At 35.7% G+C, this 24392-nt stretch overlaps 2 protein-coding genes across 14 annotated transcripts; one reads left to right on the top strand and one right to left on the bottom strand.

Moving 5' to 3' along the window:
- Positions 1-298: 298 nt before the first annotated feature.
- Positions 299-13887, bottom strand: LOC138903481 (dehydration-responsive element-binding protein 2D-like). Of its 13 annotated transcripts, none has more exons than XR_011412605.1 (4): positions 13648-13887; positions 11031-11114; positions 1519-1563; positions 853-1324 (listed from the first exon to the last, which is right to left on the bottom strand). XR_011412605.1 is itself a non-coding variant. In XM_070191621.1 (3 exons), the coding sequence occupies exon 3, from the start codon at positions 2722-2724 to the stop codon at positions 2074-2076; it is 651 nt and encodes a 216-aa protein (XP_070047722.1). In that variant the 5' UTR covers positions 2725-8877; positions 11006-11114; positions 13648-13887; the 3' UTR covers positions 1570-2073. The 13 variants fall into 13 exon arrangements, 6 of the variants coding, with proteins under 6 accessions (XP_070047722.1, XP_070047723.1, XP_070047721.1 ...); XR_011412607.1 differs by having other exon boundaries at positions 11031-11111; XR_011412609.1 differs by lacking the exons at positions 853-1324; positions 1519-1563 and adding an exon at positions 299-367 and having other exon boundaries at positions 11006-11114.
- Positions 13888-17537: 3650 nt separating this feature from the next.
- LOC104113117 (uncharacterized) lies at positions 17538-20905 on the top strand. Its single transcript, XM_009623216.4, has 2 exons — positions 17538-17781; positions 20122-20905. The coding sequence occupies exons 1-2, from the start codon at positions 17639-17641 to the stop codon at positions 20732-20734; spliced, it is 756 nt and encodes a 251-aa protein (XP_009621511.1). The 5' UTR covers positions 17538-17638; the 3' UTR covers positions 20735-20905.
- Positions 20906-24392: the final 3487 nt, after the last annotated feature.

Genomic DNA, 24392 nt, shown 5'->3' with positions numbered 1-24392 from the left:
GAGTAAGATATCTCATCATCATTGATTCTAACATGTATGCCTATTTTATCTTTTTCATGTACAATTTTTTTCTTCTTATTACACCTCTCAACTTCACCTTCCAAATACATATATCATTTTCTTATCCTTGCCTTATTCTTCCTTGTTCTTATTTTTCCTCCTATTAACACGTCTTATGTCTTTTCCATTGCTTCCTCTGGTATTACCATTAGTGTTTATAAGGCAAACTCATAATACATCCTTATTTCTTCCCTATCCCCTTTAGAAACCAAAATTCATAATGGTGATAATTGCCACGCGGTATATTAAACTATTAGATTGATTGCGTAATAGATTTTTCTTGTCTTGTCGGTAGAGTTTGTCTGAACTGTTAATAATTACGTGAAAAATAGAAAAAGAAATTGACAGCTTAGATGTATATGATAAATCATGAATCAATAGTCAAGGGAAAATTTAACCAAGAATAAGATATCACCATAGATTCATATCCTACAAACCTCTTTTATCTGTACATGTGCCTTTGTCATTGTTGTTCTTATTTCCCCTCCTACCAGCATGTTCGCTTTTTCGTTTCTTCCTCTGGTACTACATTTGGTTTTGTAATACAAACTCAACAACAATAACATATCTAGTATAATCCGACAAGTGGAGTCTGGGAAGGGTAATGTGTATGCGGATCTTACCCCTATCTTGTGCAGATAGAGAGGCACAAGATAGACCATTGGCTCAAGAAAAGCAAAATCACAGCAGTTTTAAAAGAAAACGATAACAGCAAGATAATAAAAAGCCCAAAGCAGAAGAAATACCATATAGTAATAGAAATCTAAGAATAAGAATTATAACACACTCATGTAATGAAATTTTTTCTTTCTTCCATACCCTCTTTTGAAGCCATTCTTCTTTCCCCTACAACATTGATAATCCACGTGGTACATAAAAACTATTAGATTGATTGCATAATAGACTTTCCTATCCTGTCAGTAGCGCTTATGAACTATCAGTTACAAATACAAAAGAAAACAATTGTGCAAGAAATAAGAGAAAATGATAGTCAGATGATGTAGTAAATCAGGAATCAAAGTTAAAAAGGAAAAAGAGTAAGAGTGAAGACATCTCATAATCATAGATTCATGCTCAATATACTGTCAGGTTTAATAAGGCAAAACCATAATACATAATTCTTTCTTCCCTACCCTCTTCCAAAGGTATATATTCTTCCTTGTCCTTCAACATTCATAGTGTTGACCATAACAGCCGCGTGGTATATAAGAACTATTAGATCGATTGTGTTATACACCTCTCCAATTCCGTCAGTAGAGTTTGTCTGAAATGTCAATCAAAAATTTAGAAAACAATTGTGCACGAAATAGGAGAAGGTGATGACAAATGAGGAATCAATAGTTTAGAAGGAAAATGAGGAAGAGCAAGACTTTGATACCACATTCACAAGGAATAATCAGTTATAAAATACAGAAGACATTTCTAGCAAAGACAGAAAAAATGAAACAGGGTACATACTACATAATCAACGTGATAATTCATAAGCCCTCCTTCATCCCCAGCCTATTTAAAAAGAGAGAAAAGAAACACTGGCCTTAGCCAAAACAAATGAAGTTACACAAACAGTGAAGTTAAAAATACAATGCACATCGATATACTTGAGCAACACTGATCTTAGTCAGACATAATTAGGTAACAGTGCTGATATAAACGCCAATGTTTAGAGCACTGTTAAATTTCTTCACACAAATGTAGGTTATTTAATATAGTTTCTCTTAAGAAAGATCATAGCTTGTGCATGAGCTAAAAAAGTCCAAGAAAAGGAGAGGAAGAAGACACGGGCAAACTACTAAATAGTAGATCTAGTCATATATAGATATTCTTCTGTTTTCTACTTTTTTCTCTTAATTTGCTTAACACAGTAGTCTAACATTGGTTCATCCCTATACTTATAAACACACCAAACAAGATCACATCACTAAGGATCTTAGATAGCAAACCTTTAGGTTTCCAATACACAACTAAGTGACAGCTTAGCTAATACCTATAGATGTACAAGTGCATTTTAAATGCTTAAGAATACCAGGGAGGATATTCAATCCCATCGCCTAGGTTGCCAGCAAACATTCCTGGTTCGTTCACTGCCTGGAATAAAGTTGTGGCTTTTGCCTCTGCCCAGATGGAGGAGTCATCAATCTCCGGCAAGTTCACATTTAAATCTTCCCACATTCCACCAAATCCTACACCTTCATCATTGTTATCATCTTCAACTTTTTTGTTGTCCGGTAATGGAAATGAAGCTTGCCCCGCAGAGTAGCAGCTGCTTCTGGAATCATTGCTGAAGAACAAAGATTCATTCACCATATTCACAGTCTCTGGAACTCCATTACAGTATGTCGAGCTGCTAGAGCCAGTTGAATTTGGGGCTTGGTTCTTGGTGTTCAGATGAGGAAAATTGAGCTTGGCATTATCACCATAAAGTTTACGCGCAACAGCATCATAAGCCACAGCAGCATCGTGAGAAGTCTCAAAAGTACCGAGCCAAAGGCGAGGGCCACGGTTGGGCTCACGGATTTCGGCCACCCATTTTCCCCATGTACGTTGGCGAACACCCTTGTAGGTGCAGCTAGCATTTTCTGGGCCACCTTTGCCTCGCATGCAACCTTTTCTGGAAGCTGCTTGGCTGATTTTCATGATCTTCTTTTCTGCAGGGCAGTGTGACATTTTGGGAAAATGGGACTGATTTGGAAGAGAAATGAGCTTTGATTTGTTTGATTATGGTTTAGGGGTAGTATTTATAGTCGAGGAAGCAGAAAATGAGCTTTAATGGAGGAATTTATTTTCTCCTAAGTCTCTATGTACATGGGAAGTTCACTAGTACTTGTCAAAAACAATCAATTATCATGTTTGTAGTTGCAATTATCATGGATGATTATGCATGCGTTTTCTTTTTGTTCCCATGCAAAGGTGGAACGGACAGGATTTTACAGCTGAGAATACTTCTCTAGGTTTTCTTCCGTTTTAGGAAATTTTCTTTTCTAACTTTTCCACTTTCTATACTACCTTCCAAATTCGTTACTTCTTTTTATTATGAGTGGATGGAATTTGGAATGTATTAAACAAGAAAGGTGAACTAAATCCTGACGTCAGTCCTGGAAATATTGAATGTTGATAAGCATGAACTAAAGAGCGTGAGACAGAAGATGGGTGTTTTGAACAGCTGTAGTAGTTGTACATATTCCGAAGAGTTTATCTACAATAACTCAGTCTTGTGACTTCGACAAAACAATGTCCTACTGTCAAAGCTTCCCTCTAATAAGTACAAGCTCTCATACCATATCCATCCGGAGTGAGGGGAGAAGAAGGGTGTATCGTCTCCCTTCCCAACACTAAAAGAGAAATCTCATAAGCGAAATGACAGTATATATTGAGTTGTGAATAAAGTCACATTGATAGTAGAAAAGAAAAAGAACTTATATTTAAGATATAGGGATATTTTTAAATGGTGTGACACATTGTTCGCATTCCTGTCAAATCTTCCCCTCGAACTAAATTCTGCTTGTCCCATCATCAGAGATAGAAGGGCCCCTCAAACCTAGAACCACATAGCCAGCCACAAAAACTGACAGGTTAATCTGGAAATTCAATATGTGCCAACCACATTGTCGAGTATTTTTGTGCTCATCATATCCCACAGACTTCTCCTCGTGCGCATCTCCAACGGGTCCAAGTGTTCCAACCAACTGGGTCCGCACATCTGCCATATGTTCATGCTCGCTCCAGCGAACCATTGGCTATGATACCAATTTATTGGACCTCATACCAGCACAAAGACACTCTTAACATCTGTGATACTAATCGCCTTGGACCGGCAACACATTTTTTCACAACAGGTCTGAAACCATTTAAGAATATCTCTACACCTAAACTTCTTTTTCCCTTCAAGTTCAACTATCAATGTGAGATTGGTTCACATTCTGTAACGACCCAATCGGTCGTTTTGGGAATTAGCACCCCATTCGACGGCTTAAGGTCTCGAGAAGCTTTGTAATGTGTATTATGACTTGCGTGTGTGGTCGAGATTGATTTTCAGATGATTCGGGATTTAATTGAAAGAACAACTCCTATTTTTGAAGCTTAAAAGAGTTGACCGGAGTTTGACCTTTGAGCAAACGATTCCGGAATGAAATTTTTATGGTTTCAATAGCTTCGTATGGTGGTTTCGGACTTAGGCGTATGTCCGAATTTGGATCTGGAAGTTCGTAGGGCAATTTGGCGCATTTCGGCGAAAATTGGAAAGTTGAAGTTTTGGAAGGTTGAGAGGTTTGACCGAGGGTTGACCTTGGTGATATCGGGGTCGGAATGCGATTCCGAGAGTTGGATTAGCTCCGTTATGTCATTTGGAACTTGCATGCAAAAACTTCGGCGACATTCCGGGTTGATTTGATATGTTTCGGCGCGAATTTTAGAAGTTAGAAGATTTGAAAATTTATAGATTCGAGTCGTGGTGCGATTTGTAGTTTCGACGTTGTTTGATGTGATTTGAGACCTCTAGCGGGTCTGTGTATATTATAGTACTTGTTGGTATATTCGGACGGGGTCCCGAGGGGCTCGGGTGAGTTTCGGACGAGCTTCGGATCAGTTGGAGCATTTTTGGGTGAGGCTGGTTTGAGCTGAGTTCTGGTGTGGTTGCACCTGCGGACCACTGGGTGCAGGTGCGATGGTCGCAGGTGCGAAGGTCCGCAGGTGCGAAGATGAAGGCGCAGAAGCGAGAAAGACTAGGCTTGGCAGTCTTCACATATGCGGAAATTAGTGCACATCTGCGGCTCCGCAGAAGTGAAATATTGGACGCATAGGCGAGCTGGAGCGTAGAAGCGATTTGGGCATGAGCACATGCGGTTCCGCAGAAGCGGAAGAATGTACGCAGGTGTGAGAGGGAAGCTGGTCAGTGGGCTTCGCATGCGCGGTTCATTTGTCGCAAAAGCAATGCCGCAAAAGCGGCTAATTATGTCGCAGGTGCGATCAGGCCTGGGCAAACTCTATATTGTCGAGGGTTTTTGAGGATTTATTCATTTTTGGAATTGGAGACCTCGGTTTTGGGAGATTTTTCGTGGTTTTTCAAGCAACTCATTGGGGTAAGTGTTCTCTACCCGAATCTTGTTATATTTCATGAATCCATTGCTATTTTCATCATTTAATTAGTGAATTGAGTTGGAAATTTGGGAAAAATTTGTAAAAATCTTTCAAAATGTAAAATGAAGATTTGGAGGTCGAATTGTTGTCGAAAATTGTTAATTTTGGTATGTTTGAACTGTTATCAGAATGGGTGTTCGGGTTTTGTGAATCTTATCGGGTTCCGAGGTGCGGGCGACTTTTGGGTTGACTTTATAGTTTTAATTAAAAATCCAAACTTTATTATCCGGAATTGTTTTATATAAGTTTTATTTATGAATTGAAGTTATTTTGGTTAGATTTGAGTTGTCCGGAGATTGTTTCACGTGAGAAGATCAGTTTAGAATAACGGTCTAGCTTCTCTAAGGTAAGTATCTTGCTTAACTTTGTGGGGGGAACTACCCCTTAGGATTCGAGTCTTTTCTGCTAATTCTGTCATGTGAAGGCCGAGTACGCGAGGTGACGAGTACGTGCTCGAACTTATTTGTGAAAATTTGACCGTCTAGTGCTCTTAGGTTCTTGTGTCCATTAAATATAAAGTTTTTTTGTCATGTTAAATTTCTCATTTACTAAATTTACCCTTACGTGTCTTAATTGGAATTAATTGCTTCATGTTCTACCCTTATTGCCGATTAGACTCTTATGTGCCTTAACTGAAGTTGTTGCCTCTTTTATCGTCATGCTATCTTTCTGTAATTGCTTAACCTTAGTTGAAATCATTGTTATCTTTCCGTAATTGCTGAAACCTTAACTGAAATCATTATTATCTCTTCCCTAATTGCTTAACCTTAACGGAAATTTGTTACCCCTTTCATTGTTGACGTATTCTTATTTGGGGTCATTGATTCATGCTATCTCTCTTGTTGTCGAATTGCACTTTCGTGGAATCACCGTTACACATTACCTCTCCCTTGTTAAACTATTCTTGTTGAGACTATTATTTCTCTGTGGTTTCTTTCTCTATTGTTGTTGTTGTTGTATTCCGTGTTGTTGGGCCGAGGGCTATACGTGGTTGTGATATTGAAATTGTTTTGAGGACATGTTGTGACATGTGGGCACAGATGGTGAAAGTCATTTATTTGAGTTGTTATGATTTTGGCATACGCATTTTGTTGAGAAAATTGTTATGTGTTTGCACGGAGTTTCTGCCGTGCGGTTGTTATTGTATTTGCACAATACAACTGCATGGTTGTTATTGTGTTGCACGAGGTTTCTGCCGTGTTGTTGTTATTGATACGCATGCGGCGGTATAAGGTTTGAAACGCATGTGGTGAGATAAGGTGGGCTTGAAACGCATGGCTAGCAGGGGGACTACTAGAAACCATGCGGTGTGATAAGGTGGGCTAAAACGTGGGATGCTATTTCGGAAAAATGATTTTCAAATAACTAAATATAAAGGCTCCCGCGGTGATATAAGGAAAGTTGTGATTCATTTTACGATTTGAGACTACGAGGCGGTACCTCGAGAGTGCTCTTGTTGTCATTTCCCCTTTTCTGTGCACTTGTTTTTGATTGTTGTTTTCCTTAGCATAATATTAATTTTTTTCCTCTGTGTTGCACTATTTGCTCAGCTCTGTGATCTTGTTGTGTTGGTCGCTGCTTCAAATTTCATTGCTGCTTCTGTTACACCGTACATTTTGTGGTGATCGTTGCTTATGTGCCATTCATTGACTCTAATCTTATTTGTTGATTAGAATTATGGTAGAACACTTGCACAAGCATGCACGTAGTTAAATCACCCATATCAGTTTTAAAATGTGAGTCCTGACGACATTAACCATTATACGTACTCTTGTCTTCTTGCCTTCTGTGTGAGGATTGTTCTATTGGCACATGAGTCGTCCGTGCGATTATGAGTTGTAATGTGGGCACAAGATGCCAAGTGATTAGGGTTCATGAATTGGGAAAATGCTTGAACAGATCTGGTGTGAAAGCGGTTATTCTTATTGAGTTGTTGTTGGTTTCCCCTTTATTTGGGTTCCCCGGACTTAGACTGTGATTATTTACTCTACAACATTATTACCTAACTGTTTCATGTTGAATATTGTTGTTACTAGTGTATCATTGCAAATATTGTCTTGTATTCCTTATCCTGCTTCGCTTTATATTAACATTATTTCTCTGTTAGTTCATCTACACACTTGTTCAGGTTGTTTAGTCCGGTAGGTGTCTTGATTGTCCCTCATCACTACTCCACCAAGGTTAGTCTTGATACTTAGTGGGTACCGTTGTGGTGTACTCATACTACACTTCTGTACATTTTTGTTTAGATCCAGGTGCCTCGGTTGTTGTTGATTATTAGCTGGCTGGTCGAGCTGTGGAGACTCAAGGTAAACCTGTCGTCACGTTCGCATGCCTCGGAGTCACCTTATGATATTTTCATTGTACTGTTGAATTGTTGTATTTAGGGATTTTCTAGCAAATTCAATAGAGCTTATGACTTGTACTACCGGTTTTGGGAATTGTAATTTGTATAAGATTTTTATCTCGTATTTTTCATTTGACGGTTGAATTCTTCTAATTATTTAGTAAGTGTTAGGTTTACCTAGTCTTAGAGACTAGGTGCCGTCACGACATCCTACGGAGGGAAATTGGGTCGTGACACACTCCCAACACATTTGAGTCATGGAGATCATCTAATCGAATTATATCATTTCTAATATTTGATTCCATTTGCTCTAGCCTCGAGAATCTTAGAAAAAATTTTGAAAGAAAAATAACAAAAGATTGTACTATAGGAAATGTGTAATGCAACCAATTCCACACATAAGGGAAGTCAAAAGTTGTCACAAACTCATAGATCAAACATAAAACAACTATATTTTAGCAGGCGATTCACGTTATCATCGCGGCAACTCACAACTATAAGAAATTATTTATAAATACCAATTTCAGACTTCCATTAAAATAAACTCCAGCAACATAAATAGTAATGATATTGTACAAGGTTCTTGATTTGCGATTTTTAGGCGCCTAATGTTACATGATGAAAAGATGTAAATACAGTACTATATAAGTTGTGATCGGTGAGATATCCCGAAACACAAAATTACATGTTTTTTTTTCTTTTTCTTTTTAGTAAATAGAGAAATTGGTAGGAGCACACAGCTTCTTGCCCACAAGAGCTGGAGGCACTTTAATATTAAACTAAACAAAGGAGTCAAAGGTGTGGCTCTCGACAATTTTATACAAGGTGGATAATTTCCAGAAAGAAATGGCTAGAGTGCGGATCCAAAAGATTGCAAATCTATGTTGTACGAGTCAATACGGCTGTAAGTATTCGGCATGGGTAAGTCAAGTTTCATTTTGCTAATTGTTAGTGTATTTTGAAGAGTTCGTCTAATGTACTCACACCCATATCAATCCGTTCTATACAGATGTCACTGCAAACGAAGAATTCATATAAAATAACAGCAATTGCCGGCCTGAAACGACTGTACAGTGCATACACAAAAGTGGCATACGCTCTGAAAAGTCACAAACTAGGCTGACAGATTTTGCCTCTGGTAATCAGTAATGCATCCAAAATCAAGCATAATGAAGGGCCATGTAACATCAGCTCATGACTTAAAAAGGCAGCCTATCATTGTAATGGTGTAAGTCCTCTTCATGTCTTCTGACATAAACAGTTGTAGGGGACGTCAATGCAGGGAACCTTCACCTGGGGCCCCAAATAACATGTAACTATATGCTGAAAAGATTTGGCTGAAATCCATAAACTACGCACATGTGATGAACACGAAACAAGAATACAGAAGTAAAATTTTGATTTTTTTTTCTTCTTTTCTTATTTTTGGCGTATGGTTAAAAGTAATTGAGGTGCCTTTTGACAGCATATGGTATGGCATATATTTTAATACTGTCACAGCGGAGGTGGATCTACGATTTAAACTTGATGTATTCAACCTTTAAGATTCTTAGCACTGAAATCATTGTAATATTAAAATTATAGGTTCAGATCTAATATTTATTGAAATTTGAGTAGGTTTCCACATAATGTATATATACTCTGTGTCACAAAAACTTGGGTTTAGGTGAACTCGTAGTTAAAAGGCTACATCTGCCTCTTGTCACGGCCAAGCCACGGTATATAAATTAACTCCCGGTAGCTAAGCATTGTTGCAAAGAATATTACACAAACAATACCAACACCCTGCGAAAAATGATGGCAAGAAAGTGGAGGCACCACTCAAAATATCCTTCAGTTATCCTCATTAATTCCTGTAACAAATTCCATAGCTCTTGTAACAAGAGCCTCCTCCAATACCATATACCAACAACAATGACCAGAGCAATTCAACAATACATAATTATCAATAACAAGACACCATATAAAGACAACAAGTCACAACTACTTCACGACGAGCGGCAAGCTCCGATTGAAACATGTATAACCCATATCATCCCTTATAGACTTCTTAATTTAACTTAACAGTATCATTAACATGATAATGAAGTCATTCATCAATTATTCCAGCCTTATACCATATATTTATAACAAAGAAAACAATCCACAACTCCAATTATCCTCAATTAGCAACTTTATTCACTAGTTCATGTCTAGCTTATCCATTTAACTTAAAGTTAATCAACATCAAGATAACCATAAGCACATGCAAGAACACAATATAATTACCTCCTACAGTGGATTCAAGTCGAAATCCATGTTATATTTAGCTTACAACAGCTCAACACACCCCAATCACGTCATACCCAAAACGACAGCTATAGTAGTGTCAAACACCCCGAAAATGTTACAAAAAATGACTAATCCACCATTTCGCCATTATGTGGTGTTTCTCCACACCATTTCTCCTCCAAAACTCCATTAAACAGTAGCAAAATAGACAGCCCAAAAACAACACGAAACAGCCCACAAAACAGTCCACTACAAGTTTTTTTTTTATAGCCGAGAAATCCTCCGGAGCCAATGGCACAAAGTTCAAAAATCGGTGGACAATGGGTCCTCTCCTGACTCCTCTACCCTTCTCCAAATCTCAGGCTTTAGTTCGTCGCAGAGTTTGAAGCCGAACATTTATTCCTAAGTTAGACAGCCGGTTATTTTATCTTTGCTTTCACAATTCCTCTAAAAACCTGTCTCAAAATTTATCACTCTTAAAAAGTTCATCAATTCCTGTCTGTGAGACCATCAGATTATGAGAAAACGACTTCGTGTGCCACGTATGCTCAGTCTTAATTAGTTTTGCCTCTACCTATAAGGCTCGCGTCCATCTTATATGACAGAAAACAGAAAGTTAAGGAGGTTAAAGGATAATTTGTTGATCTCCTCTATAGGTTAATACCTAATGAGAGAGACATTATTGTTAATGAGCACATTACTGATACATCAGGATGGGAAATCCTAAAGATCCATCCATGCTTCAAAGTTTGAGTAGGATGTTCTTAAAACTTAGGTTTCACAATACATAGTGACATATATTTTATTTTTCCCTGCTATATTTATAACTGAAAAAAGCAGCAGACAGCAAAAACAGGAAACATAGCAGACCATATTCAAGAAGTTCCCCTAGGAAAAAATCATAATAAAGTAGTTGAAAACTCAATAAACTTAAATAACCTAGATTAAGTGCTTATATGACACTTTATAATATCCACATAAATAATGATAATGCAATGCAAACTTAAATTCCTGACATAAGGCATATAACAGTCTAAGAAAGATCAAAGAGAAGCAAAGGTTCTCTATTCTGTAAAAAGCACTAAAATGCAAAAACAAAATGGTTCACTTCACTCAAATCTCAACAAAAGGAGAGGATTTTCATTTAAGAAGACGCAGGGGGCTGATGTGGAGGAAAAGAAAAAAGCAGGATACCAGACTCATGGGTGAAATTACTAACCACAAAAGAGCGGTCAGCTTCAGATAACTGTGTGTCCAAGAATCCTGCCAAAAACAACTCGCGCTCAAATGTGGAGTTTACCTGCTATACAGAATTAAAAGATGAATAGAAGAGTTAGCACTCCCATCATAATACAGACAGCAAAAAGGCATAAACGGAGATTTTACTGCCTACCACTTGGAGCAAATTGAGAATTTATGATTAGTACAACTACTCCACCAGCTTTCAACACTCCCAAGATGTCCACACACAATTCATCACTAGGAAACTCAATGGACCTAATATACAGCAATATTCTTACACAAAGACTCCACAGATGTCAAGACATGCAATAACCAGTCAATATGAAGAAACTTGAGCTCTTATGCTCAATAGGTAAAAGGACAGAAGTAGGAAAGAGGTTCGATATTTTCCAAGTACCCGACCAAGGGACAAATGAGCTACTCCAACTAGAACATGAAGCAAGTTACTTTCTCTCAACCAATTTTGGGAGTTAGTCGCCCCCTTGTCATGGTTCCTTCTTTCTACTATAATAACACAAAGGATACACATGATTCTTGGATAATATGTTCTTTTCCAGATGAAAAAACTCTTCAAGAATTGACGTCCTCACTCTCTATACTGAAATCACACACAGTAGAAACTGTTAGCTTTTACTACCATTTCACTTAGACAGAAGGCTCGTTTATCACCATATTGTGAAAACGTAAAACTTTATGTAATTTGGAGTCAATTTTAATACTCCAACCTCTCCTTTTTATTTCTCTCTTTTTTATAAGTCCTCCAACTACATATAATTAAAGGCTCTATTCTTCACCATCCTTCAACACAAACCTGGTTCATTTCATAAAATCTTCAAACCCTAATTTCCTTCTTCATCTAAACCCGAGATAAGAATTTTCTCCAAGATAAGCAGACGCTTCAGTATACAAATAAGGTATTAGTTCACCATAGCAGAGAGAACAAGCTTAACTTTGCAATGAAGCTTGAGTAGCACGAAAGGATCCAACTTGTCGACTCCCTCCTTTTTCACAATCTTAATTACATTGAACACTAGTAAAGTGCGGCGTAAGAAGTATTGGAGATAGGTGATCAGGTAGAACATGGTGCGGCTTTAGATTTCCGAGGATATGGCCCTTGATAGGGCATTAAGGTTGTAGGTTAGGAGGTAGTAGGCTAGTCTGATAGTGTTTTGTCTTAGGCTGCTAGTAGCTCATGTTGTGTCCATATTACTTCATTAGGGTTGCAGATTAGGTTGTAGGCGGGGGTGAATTTATAGCCCATTTTATGGGGCACGTGAACTCATGGTCTCTCTATTTTCTAGAATTGATCTAATATTGTCTGTTGGTACCCATGCTCCAAAGAGGCTAAATGGTGCACTTAGTTATGTACTGAGTTATTTACCTAGAGGAGCAGGGATCAATTCACACAGAATACTTTTTTTTTTCTCCTTTCTTTAGTGGTGCACCCATGTTACAAAAATCTTAGATCCGCCTCTAGTTGTAGAAGGCTAGTTTGAAAGTGTTGTCTCAGGATGCTAGTGGCTCTTGTTGTGTCCTTATTACTTTTATTGTGTTTGTAGTACTGTGCCATTGTTATTGTTTATTGTTATTGCTTTTCTTTCTATTTTTTGGTTATTACGTTGTTGGTGTTATCTTTCTGACTTTCTTTGCTGTTACTGCTCCACTGTCTCTTTCCATCGTCGTGAGATGAGGGTCTATCGGAAACAGCCTCTCTATTCCTCCGGAGTAGGGTAAGGTCTGCGTACACACTACTCTCGCCAAACCCCACTTATGGGATTCCACTGGGTTGTTATTGTTGTTGTAATTACATTGAACACTGCACTAATCGGTACCATAACATCATCTTTGGAAAGGAACAATATAGTGTCTCCAACTGGACTGGTCCAGAGAAGAATCAAATCCAATATTTATTTTTTAATCAATAATCATTTCATATTGCCCACAAAAAAAACGTGCACTCACGCAATCAAAACAGTAGCAACTAGTAAAAAAGTACACACGCGCTTAGTTGTTTGGCAACTGAACTTCCACCTTATTGGTGGAGGACTTACCCACCTTGTAATCCCCTCTCTGTCCCCAATTTTCCCTTCCCCTCACCTTTGTAGAATTAAAAAAATTTACAAAAAAAAAAAGAAGAAGAAGAAAAACATTAGTAACATCTCCACAAAGCAAGTAAGTACACCATAAGATGGACCAAATTTCAGCTCTATTTAATTCAAAATGTATAAAGTTACTCTTTTTTTTGTTTACAAAGGGGGGGTATTTTTTAACTGAATTGCATTTCTTGTATGCTTTACTAATAAAATTCTTATTCATTCACCAAATGGAATTAGAGAATCACTCTATAAACCATCGAAAAAATCAAAAATTAGAAAATTAAACCAATTTCCTGTGCACCATTACACATTGGTGAAACTCTCACTACACATACGGTGAAAAAAATGGAAAAAGAACATTGGAATTTGGAAAACTGTAGCGAAACATACTTCGCGATGAATTGAATAAACAGATATAGAATTTCACTTCGAATTACAAGCAGTAATTATTGTCTAAGTCAGAAAAATTTATAGAAGATACAAGAAGCACAAACTCACCATAATGCTGTGGAAATTCGAGAAATGTTGCTGTTTGCAAACAACTTCTAAAATGATTGTAGAATAACTAAATGGGTTATGTCTGACCCATTTATACAAATTGGATCGGTTTTGAAACGGTTAAATGGGTCAACTTTTCACTAATTAGGTGGAATAGTAATTTTATGAGATGAAAAAGAAATTTATATTTTTGTAAATGAGATTTTCGGAACAGAAAAAAGAATATATAAGAAATACAGAAGACTTGGAAAGTAAGCAAACAAATTGTTTCGGCCAAATACATATAGACAGCCCGTTAAATTTGGCTCAATTTTTTATTTTAGCACTCTAACTCAATCATATTCCATTTTGGTTGTCCAACCTCATTTCTTATGTTTCACTTTAACATAAAAACTTTTATCCGACGTAAAAATACAGCGTGTATACATACTTGCTTGGCCAAATACATATACATCCCATTCAATTTGGTCTCATTTTTTATTTTGGCCCTCTATCTCAAGCTTGTTCCATTTTGGCCCTCCAACTCTACTTATTATGTTTTATTTTAACACAAAAACTGAAACCAATGCAAAAAAATATAGCGTGTGTGTATACACAAATCTGAGGTGTAATAAATATCGAATTAAATGTTGTTCATCCTTGTCAAACGGGTAAATACTAATGTGCAACAACCATCCAATTAGATTTGGATACCAGTTTTTTTATCCTTGTCAGCTGGGTTTAATCCACCCTCCCCCTCTACACCCCCCTCCCCCGTAAAAAAAAGTTTTTTTTTTACTTTTTTTTGTAATTTTAAATTTTTATTTTTTCGTTTTTCTGCACCCCTCCCCTGGGGAAAAAAATATATTTTTTTATATATTTTTAATTTTTAGTTTTTTCATCTTTCGATTTATAGGTTCGAAATTTTACAAGTTCCAAAATTATGAGTTTGGAGCTTTTATGTGTTTGGAAGTTTACGGGTTTAGAAATTATAAAGTTTACGGTTTCGAAAGTTCGCAGTTTCAAAAGTTTAGCGGTTCAGAAGTTTATGAAATTTGTGGGTATTTCAGGATATGCATGCATACATGTTTCACAAAACATAAAATTAATTTTAAAATATTTTATTTTTTAATATTTTTTTATGAAACCGACCAACTTCGGTCGTTTTTTTTGGCGCAAAAATGTAGAAAACTCTTTTATTGTCCCGCAAAATTTATTTTTTAAAAAATCGACTAAAATTGGTCGGTTTTCAGATAAACAGTAAATGGGGAAGGAAATAATGAAGATGAAATACGGGGGAAGGAAGTTGGGGGCAGGAGGGGGTTAAAAATGGGGACAACGATTATTTTATTACTGTTGGAGAAGGAATTTTGCCATAAACAATCTGCCTCGCGCGCCTATCATGTGAGCCAATTCACACTATATGACTAGTCAGCTTTCGTGTTAAAATGAAATATAAGAAATAGAGTTGGAGGGCCAAAATGGAACAAGGTTGAGATATAGTGCCAAAATAAAAAATTGAGCCAAGTTCAATGGGCTGTATATGTATTTGGCCGAGAAGGAAATTTGCCCAAAAAAATCTCCCTCACGCGCCTACAGGGTGAGGCAACTCACACTCTGAATCTAGTGAGCTTTTGTGTTAAAGTGAAACATAAGAAAATGAGGTTGGAGGGCCAAAATGGAACAAGATTGAGTTAGGGTACCAAAATAAAAAATTGGGCCAAGTTTAATGGGCTGTCTATGTATTTGGCCAATTGTTTTTAATGTGTTAGATTAGAAAAATATTTTTTTTAACTAGGTTAAAGTTATTAATGTTTCATATGTGAGTATAATCGTTAGCTAAACTTATAGCCTATTTGCTCGAACTTTTAAAATCAACTTATTTTGAAAAGTGTTTTTTATCAAAAACGTTTTTCTCATAAGTACTTTTGATAATAAATAGTTTGTGTTTGTCTAATTAATTTGAAAAGGACTTATGAGCAGCAATTGTGATTAGCCAAATTGTAAGAAAGTGCTTCTAAGTATATTTTTCTCAAAAATACTTTTCAAAAAAGTGTTTCGAGAGAGAAATTACCTTTTTTATGCTTCTCCAAAGTTGCTTCTTCTTCTTCTTCTACTCATAAGTATTTTTTTCTAAAAGGTTGGTCAAACACTCTTAAAAAAAATTAACCTTGGAGAAACTTGGCCAAAGAGGATATTAGTTAAGCAATGAATGGCAGAATGCTTCGATTTTTAAATAATTTATTCTACAAATATTTTTATACCACTAATATTAGTGTAGAAATTTTAATATAAGAAATTTTACATAAATATCCCAAATAAGTCCTAACTATCAACCTCTAGCCATTAATCATAGACTTACCAAAACTAGTCAAACACGTATAAAAATTAAAAAAACAAATAAATAAAGTTCTTTCTCCTCAACAATCACACGCAAAGATCTCCTTCCATAATTTTAAGCGCGATCAGCAACATTAGATACAAGACGGAAAGGGAATTAATGGATAAGGTAACAAACAAGTTGATGAAATACAAAAAAAATAATATACAAGATTCCAAAAATCTAAGCAAATAGGACTTTTTTTCAATGGATATGGTTAAAATTTATTGAAAACGTATAGATGAATCAATGTATAAAATTTGAGGAAGATTGGAGGTGATTTGGATTGATTTGGTAGCAAAATTCGTAGTTAAAATATAATAGAGTTCAAAAAAAAAATTTGCATGTATCACATACACAGGTATGCATGGATACATGTGTTACACATTTGATACAAATATGATATATGTGTAATACACAAATAATACATGGTGTGATATATATTATTTTTTTCATGTTCATCTTTTACTTTGAATTTTCAATTCAAACCATCTCAGAACTCCACCAAATCATTCCAAAAGTGAGATTCAAGTTCCTTAAGATGTACCCAATATACTCTAATAAGACCCACTAAAAAAAAAGCAAAAATTTGACCTTCATTGGCTACAATAGTTAATTGGCTAATATTAGTAATATCTTATGAATTGATCAATTTTTATAATAAGCTATTTATAAATGACATACCTAATAGTTTCCCTTTAATATAGTGTAGTCCATACGTCTTTGTTTCTCATTTAACCATTATTGAGAACATGAGTCATATATGTCCATTATTGTCTATGTCTATTATTAAGAGGATAGTCTCAAATAAATTATTTTTAGGACAAAGTTATACTTTGCAAAGTTCACACAGACAGATTTAATATTTTCATAATATATATTTTTCATCATTTTCAAGATTTATTTGTAAATATTTCTCTTCAACGCCTAAGTTGTGCTCATTCCTATTTTAGAGTTTCAAAAGATACATATTTCAAAGAATATTTAATTATTTTTTAACTAAAGGCATAAATAATAAATTTCAACTAAAATATCTGTCTTCTTTCATAAATTTCAATTTAAAAAGTACATAGAAACTTTTCATTTAAAATTTAGTTTGTCTTTTTAGTTACGGATACACCTGGGATGTAAGTGTAAGATTTTCATAGTATAAGGGGTATTAGTATTTGATTTCGAAATACAAAGGAAATATCCGAAACTAAATTATTTTATATGAATATTTAGTGTAATTAACCATATATATGTATACCTAAATTTTAATTTACTGTAATCTATAGCCATTGTTCGGAACGTGATTCATATATGTCTATATTATTAAGGGAATTGTCTCAATTAAATTATTTTTAAGACAAAGTTATACTAGCAAAATTCACATAGACTTATCTAAATTAATTCGTAAATATTTCTCTTCAACACCTAAATTACAACTCCTTTTATCACACAAAAAAGAAAAATATGCAAAGCATTTTCAATATAGTATAATTTGCTCTACCTAATTGGTTAGCTTACTTTTCTTATTGTGCTTTACTCCACAATATTAAACACCAAGCACAGGGAAAAGAAACAAATTTCACCTTCAATTCCCAAATTCGAACATTCTCAAACTTCACATAGTAGTAGAAGAAGAAGAAAATGGGGAACCCAAAGAAACAATCAACAGACAGAAACGAGGAATTACATGCGGCGGCTCGATCTGGCGACCTAACCGCCGTTCAAACAATATGCAGTACCAATCCTTTAGCCGTCAACTCCAGAGATAAACACTCTCGCACCCCGTATGCTTTCTTTTCATTTACTTCTTCAACTTTAAAATTTACTACTATCAATTAATTTTTACTATTTACATGCCTTTGTTTAGCTAAAATTAGTCTTAAACAATTGTGGTTTTGTTAAAATTGCTAGTTGAAGGTGGGAATTTACTATGTGGGTGTAATTTGTTGCTGAAACATCTAAGATTTTATTTATAGGGTTCAGAAATAATTTGTCGAATATATGAAGTAAAAGATTTTTGATAGTGGGTATTTCTAGAACTGCACTATTAGGTTTTTAGTTTTTACCATTGAATCGGTTTATGGGTTCAAAATGTGATTTTCTTTTTGAAACTTTAGTGATTTTCACATTTATGTCTATACTTTATGTGAAAAATGCTGGGTTGGTTGAACCTGTCGTTTACATGCTCCTGCATAAATAAATAGAAAGTTAAATATTGGAAAGTACTTTGGAGCTAAATGGCAAATGTTGCTTTGTGGCAGCAGCACATCTTTTGCCTATCGAACTATATATAGTTGAAAATTAAACTGCATATAGGGCCTCTAGGTAACTGAGGTGATAAGTGATGAGAAAACTACATAAATTCATTACTACTGAATTATTAGCTAAATTTTGATATATGATGGGACTAATTGCTTGCCTGATTAACCGTTTGTGAGTTAACTAAATCTCGTATTTCCAACTAACAAGGATGTAAATCCACCAGTTCCGCAAGTGATACTAAAATGCTACATTTTTTTTTGTGCTTAGAGGAGCTTAAATAGAATGACATGGTCAGTGAGGATTCATATGGCTGACTCCAGCTTGCTTGGGGGATGCAGTTGTTGTTGTATTTTACTTTTTGAGGCTTTTTTGATTCTATTTACCCACTGTATACTTTGTTTCCTTTTAAACATGTTGCTTTATTTGTGTTAAAGGACTTCCGTTTTGCTACATCATTGACACACAGTTTTGTCTAAGCTGGTGGGTGAATGTTATTCAGAATGTATATATTCAACTCTGAGAGGATTCATAGATATCTGCATATCGTTTTAAAGTCTAGTTAATACTTCTAACCAGTATTAGAGATGATTCACATCCCTTTTTACCATAATTGATGTTTCATCCAAGTATCCGTTCTAAAACATTAAATTGTTAGTTTTAGGTCACAGTATATGCTATTTAACAAACAAACTTATCCAAAAATTTGAACGGGGGGTTGGGGGGGCTTAAGCTTTCACAGTTTCTGCTCATACATCCTACACATTTTCTTCTCTCCTACCATGCTTTTAGCTGTAAGAATTACTTCAAGGGCATTGCACCTGTCGAAATGCTGCTTTCATTACCTACTGGGATGCTAGTTCCAGACTTCCAGTAAATAATTTCTAAGGTTTGGTCTTCATTTGTGTTGCTTTCATTACCTAAACTCTGACATATGTTTGAGTGTTAAGCGGTGTATCTTAACACTTGGGTTTATCTCTTACATGTAAACCAATGTTCTAAATCTATTGTGTGGCTAATGTTATATATTTTTTGGCTTTGTAGCATCCACTCTCCACATTATTATGCTGTCATGTCTGAAAGATCTACCTTTGAGTCACGAAGAATATGCATCATAGATAATTCCAAGTATTTCTTGTTGCTGGCTATGAGCTGATTGTCTCCCTCTGCATAAGTTTTGCAAGACGTGTGAGATAATAGGAAGAAAAAAAAAGAAATGCACATTGGAATGTCAAACTGAATGACTCGTTATTGAAACCTGAATACTACATGTACAGATGTACTAGTAGGAGGATGTAGGTATTCAATGGAACAATCAAAGTGTGTGCAAGTTTGCTTGGATACTCCCATTATCATTAGAATAAATGAAAGTGAAAATTGAATAGGGTCAGTAAATTCATTTGTCTGTACATGCGAAGGATGGATGCATATGGTTGTTTTATAAGATTGCTTTATTTCCTTAAGTCCCTGCTGTATCTTATTTTGTTCTCACCACGGTCATCAACACTTACATTACCAGACCTTTGTGGATTATCTCATTTGTCATTTTCTTTTTTCTCTAGATATTTCAATCAACCACTACATCAATGAACAAATTCTGAAATTGATATGAAGGGAGCCCCTTTTGTGTTTCACTTTTCAATATCTTTCCTCCTGAGCTTCTGCCCCCGCATGACGTCAATATACCATAATATGGCTAGTTATGGACGTCCCTCTCTGTGTGTTCTTTTTTTCTCCCTCCCCCCACCCCCCAAATAGCTAATTTCCTTGTCCGGGGTTTTCCACTCTCAAGTGAGTGAAGTCATTGCTCCGGTAACTTCTAATATCTTTTTTCCTTGTTAATGAATTTTTTAAATGGACTTCAGGCTCCATCTAGCAGCATGGTCTGGGCATGCCCAGATAGTGGATTATCTCTGCAGGAACAAAGCCGACGTGGGTGCTGCTGCTATGGATGACATGGGTGCAATTCACTTTGCCGCTCAAAAGGGTCACTTGGAGGTTGTTAGGTTTCTGGTTAGTTCTGGAGTGTCCATCAAATCATGCAATCGCAAGGGTATGACGCCCCTTCATTATGCTGCCCAAGGATCTCACCTGGAACTCGTCAAGTATTTGCTGAAGAAAGGTGCAAATGTTAATACCAAAAACAAGGCCGGGAAAACCCCCATTAATCTTGCAAGCAATGAAGAACTCTCCTCCATTTTACGTCAACCTGTAACTGCACTTTCCAAAGAAGCTGGAAATGTTGAAGAAAACAGGGTTGAATCCGAATCACAGTCATCCTCGCAGGAGAAGATAGAGGGCTCTGATGGCAAAGCTGTTGCAACTGAGGAAGGAGAAATAGAGGCTGAGAAAGATGAATCCCTCAAGAGAAAGGGTGACGAACATGAAACCAACGAGAAATCAAAAGAAACGAAGAAGGCAAAAGTCGCTTTAAATCATCTTCTTGCCTCAGATGACAACCAGGAAGATGAAGAATAACTTTCTCTAGCTACAAGTGTTACTAACATGTAAACTAGCTATTCTGCTAGTAGAGTAGTTTACTAAGACCACTTATAAATATATCACTTTTCCTTCCTTTAAAAGAGGCAGAACATTATGTTATCGTGTAACTTGAGTTGGTAAATGGAACTTTCCCAGACTTTATGATCATGTTCCGCTTCAAAGTCAGTTGTCTTTGCTAAGTGTGAACTGCAGGCGAATCATCTTTGCTCAAGTGTGAACTTTAGGTGAGTCGTCTTTGCTCAAGTGTGAACAGCAGTGACTCTAGTGGTTTCATTCCTAGTAGCCTGTGTACTTGCAGTAATTTTGCAATAGCATCTACCTCCTCGTTCATACAACAAAGGTACTATTGTTAGCATAAGTATATTAGAGAAGAGGCTGAAGTTCACAAACCTTAGTAAACATTTCATGTAACATGTACTCACTTTTTTCAAAGGTCCAATTAGTACCTAGTATATAGGTAACTTCAGACGAATGCTTCTCCTCTGCTTCTTTTTCTTAGTTGCTGTAAAATAGTATTTTTAAAATTTATAGCAATTGAACTATATTACGTTGAAGAAGTGAGTCTTGAATTTGGAATTTGAAAAGTGAGTTCAAATCAAGTGGTGTTGTTGGAAAAGCTTGAAAACATTAGCAAATTACCATTATTGCAAAATGGATTTGGTAGAATTTGTTGTTGTTGTTTTTACGGATTGATGATTGGGGTTTGTTCTTAATGATATTTAAGAATTTGTGTTTTAAATTTAAGCTCATTTGGATTAGATTTGAATGTTGAATTGTGTGTTTGTCAACGAAGAATAAACTACTGCTTTTGGGCAAAATTTTGTTACCTATATGTATATGACTGAAGTTTAAGCAAAAATGTGGTTGAACTTAAGGTAGAATTGCCTGAACTATTGCCATAAAAATAAACAGTTTTTGAAAACCTTTACATAGACATCTTTGACTTGAGTTTATTGAAAGATTTATCAATGCATCCAATGAAAGTACAAGAGGGTGTGAATGGTAACTAATTAAAAAATTGGTCAACTTAGAAGAGACTTAGTCAACTTTTTCTTATCAGCAGGTTTGATTGACGAAGAAAAGTAAATTGCAAGGAATTTAAAAATTGAGAACACGTGAGTTTTATACTGGTTCAGTACCGGTGTGGTACCTACATCCAATTTTCTTGGGTCACAAGGGTTCTCTTAGATCTTCAATAGTTGGTTACAATAACAATGGTTTTATGGATCGTTTACCACCAACGATTTTCAGCAACAATGTTTTATAAGCTTGACACAACTCTTGATTTGCTTCCTAACATTTCCTATCTTTTGAGACACTAGTAAACTTAGGAATACAGTGTTTGTGTTAAGAACTGGGAAGTCATAGAAAATAGTGGTAAGTTGCGTGATTGAATTATTGAGTCTACCAATCTTCTTATACGAGAGTTTTGAGTAGCTGTTGCAGTTTGACCCTTGATTGAGGCACAAAATATTCTAAGAGATTTAACCCAAGGAGTGCCTCCGAATCCTGCATAAGAGATGGGATGGATTCATTTATGTCCTTCCTTTTCGTATTCATAATTAAGAGAGTGATTTGTGGTTTGACTTGATCGATCGGTCTTCAGAATCTCCAGATTCCAAATCAGTCCTTGAAGTAGGGCCCGACTTCCTATAGCGGCTGCACTTGATCTTGTTTCCTTTTTGATGGCCTTGACATCATTTGATTTAGCATTGTGCATTTGATCTTGTTTCCTTTCTTTAACGTAAAGACTTTCTTTGAATTAATACTGTCCTCCTAATTTCCTGCAATTAAATAGATACAGTTAGATTTGCACTATTGTCATTATTGAAACTTAGGTATAACATCTAACTCTCAGTGGAGGATTACAAATCAGTCTGTAGTAGGAGATTTAGAGGTGAAGAAATGAATTAAGATTATGGGTTAAGAAATTATCATGTGTTGCTGCCAGTAATTAAGGTACGTCCCAATACAAGTAATTTTCATATTAGTGAATCAAATGGATTGATTCCATCTATATGAGCATGAACTTAAGTAAAACAATATATGAAGTCGGGCCTTGTCAAGGTCACAACTTCAGCTAAAATGTCCGAAATTAGCGTTGGCAAGCAGGGGCAGATTTATGTGGAAGGGGCTGGGGTGCATGCACCCATGCTCCCCTCCCTAGGCTACATATAAATAGTACTTATATAAATATATAAATAATTACTTTTTTTTTAATTACGTCCATAAATATAATTGTGGTCACCATACTCAAGTGATCTAAGTGCCCCTCTTGTCTCCTTCGTGTCCCCCAGGTTAGGGTTTTGATCCACACATAATTATTTTAATTAATTCCTTTTATAAGTAAATAAGTAAATAAATTCTTAATTTTTCATGCCCTTTTTAGTTAACAACAGACCCCTACGCCCTTTCCTTCTAAACAAGATTTTTTTTGTTACCTTTTTTTTAAAAAAAAACCTTCTACCTACATCTTTTATTTGTCTTATCTTAATCATTCTTTAGGGTACAAAAACTTTGAAATCCCTAAAAATAAAGTACTTGTGACTTGTCTCTATTACACCTCATATTTTTGTACGTGATATTACACCATAAATAAATTGACAAAAGCTCGAAAATGAGATATTACATCCCACATTTTTGTACGTTAAAATTTCGTCGTAAGTTAATCGACGTAAGTTCGGGAATGAAATTATTTGGATATTATAAGTATTATGCTATTTCAAATAAGTGATAAGTAAATTCGTGAAGGTGAGAGGGTAAGCGAGTCGAAGAAAATGAGTTTTCGTCGAAGTTTGTCATTATGAAATAAAATACGATTCAAGTTACAATACACCGTATTTATGGACTAGTGTCATACAAGGTACCACATGACCATGATAGTAAGGTCCATGAAGTGTGTTAAAAGTAAATAGTATTTTAAGTAATTTGAGATAATTCTAAATTATGTGAATATTTGGTTAATTATGGATTTTGGTGGAAGATTAACAAGGTGATTAAGGAATTTTTGATAAAGACTAAAGGCCCCAATGTGGCAGCCCATAAAGTCTTGATCAAAGCCTAATATGTGACTCTTAAGTGCATGAAATAGGTGGCACATTTGGAGAATTCATGTGGCCTAGTCATCACAAAAATGTGTGGGCCACACCCAAAAGATTAAAGAGATCTCTTTAATTCATTTTGAGTCTCTACAATTCAAAGAAGGTTTCAGCAAGAAAAATTTCATCCAAGATCATCTATGATAGTAACGTAAGTTACTTCAATTCATACGATACTTCTTAGCATAATAACAATAATATTTTGCGATTCTAAGGGAGTACGGTGCAATCTTTTTCAAAAATATCATATGGATTTTTTTCTACTTCGATCCGCCGTTACGCATTGTCGCAATCAATGGTGTTAAAGCAATTGTCAAGAGAATTGGTTCAGGTATGTTAAAGCTATCCCTTCTTTCTTTTGGCATGATCTATACGACACAAACGAAACGAGTAAATGCACAATTTCCATAAATGACTCTATTCATAGAAATACTAGAGATGCTTATGTTCTTGATTCCCCATGTGTCATATTATTCTATCATTTGTTCATGGGTCTCAAAAAATATGTTAGTTGATAAAGTTTGTTTCATGATATT

Source organism: Nicotiana tomentosiformis, chromosome 12 (assembly GCF_000390325.3).
Source record: "Nicotiana tomentosiformis chromosome 12, ASM39032v3, whole genome shotgun sequence".
In the NCBI taxonomy this organism is placed as follows: domain Eukaryota; kingdom Viridiplantae; phylum Streptophyta; class Magnoliopsida; order Solanales; family Solanaceae; genus Nicotiana; species Nicotiana tomentosiformis.
The sequence above is the reverse complement of the archived record's forward strand: the minus strand, read 5'-3'. Positions and strand labels throughout refer to the sequence as shown.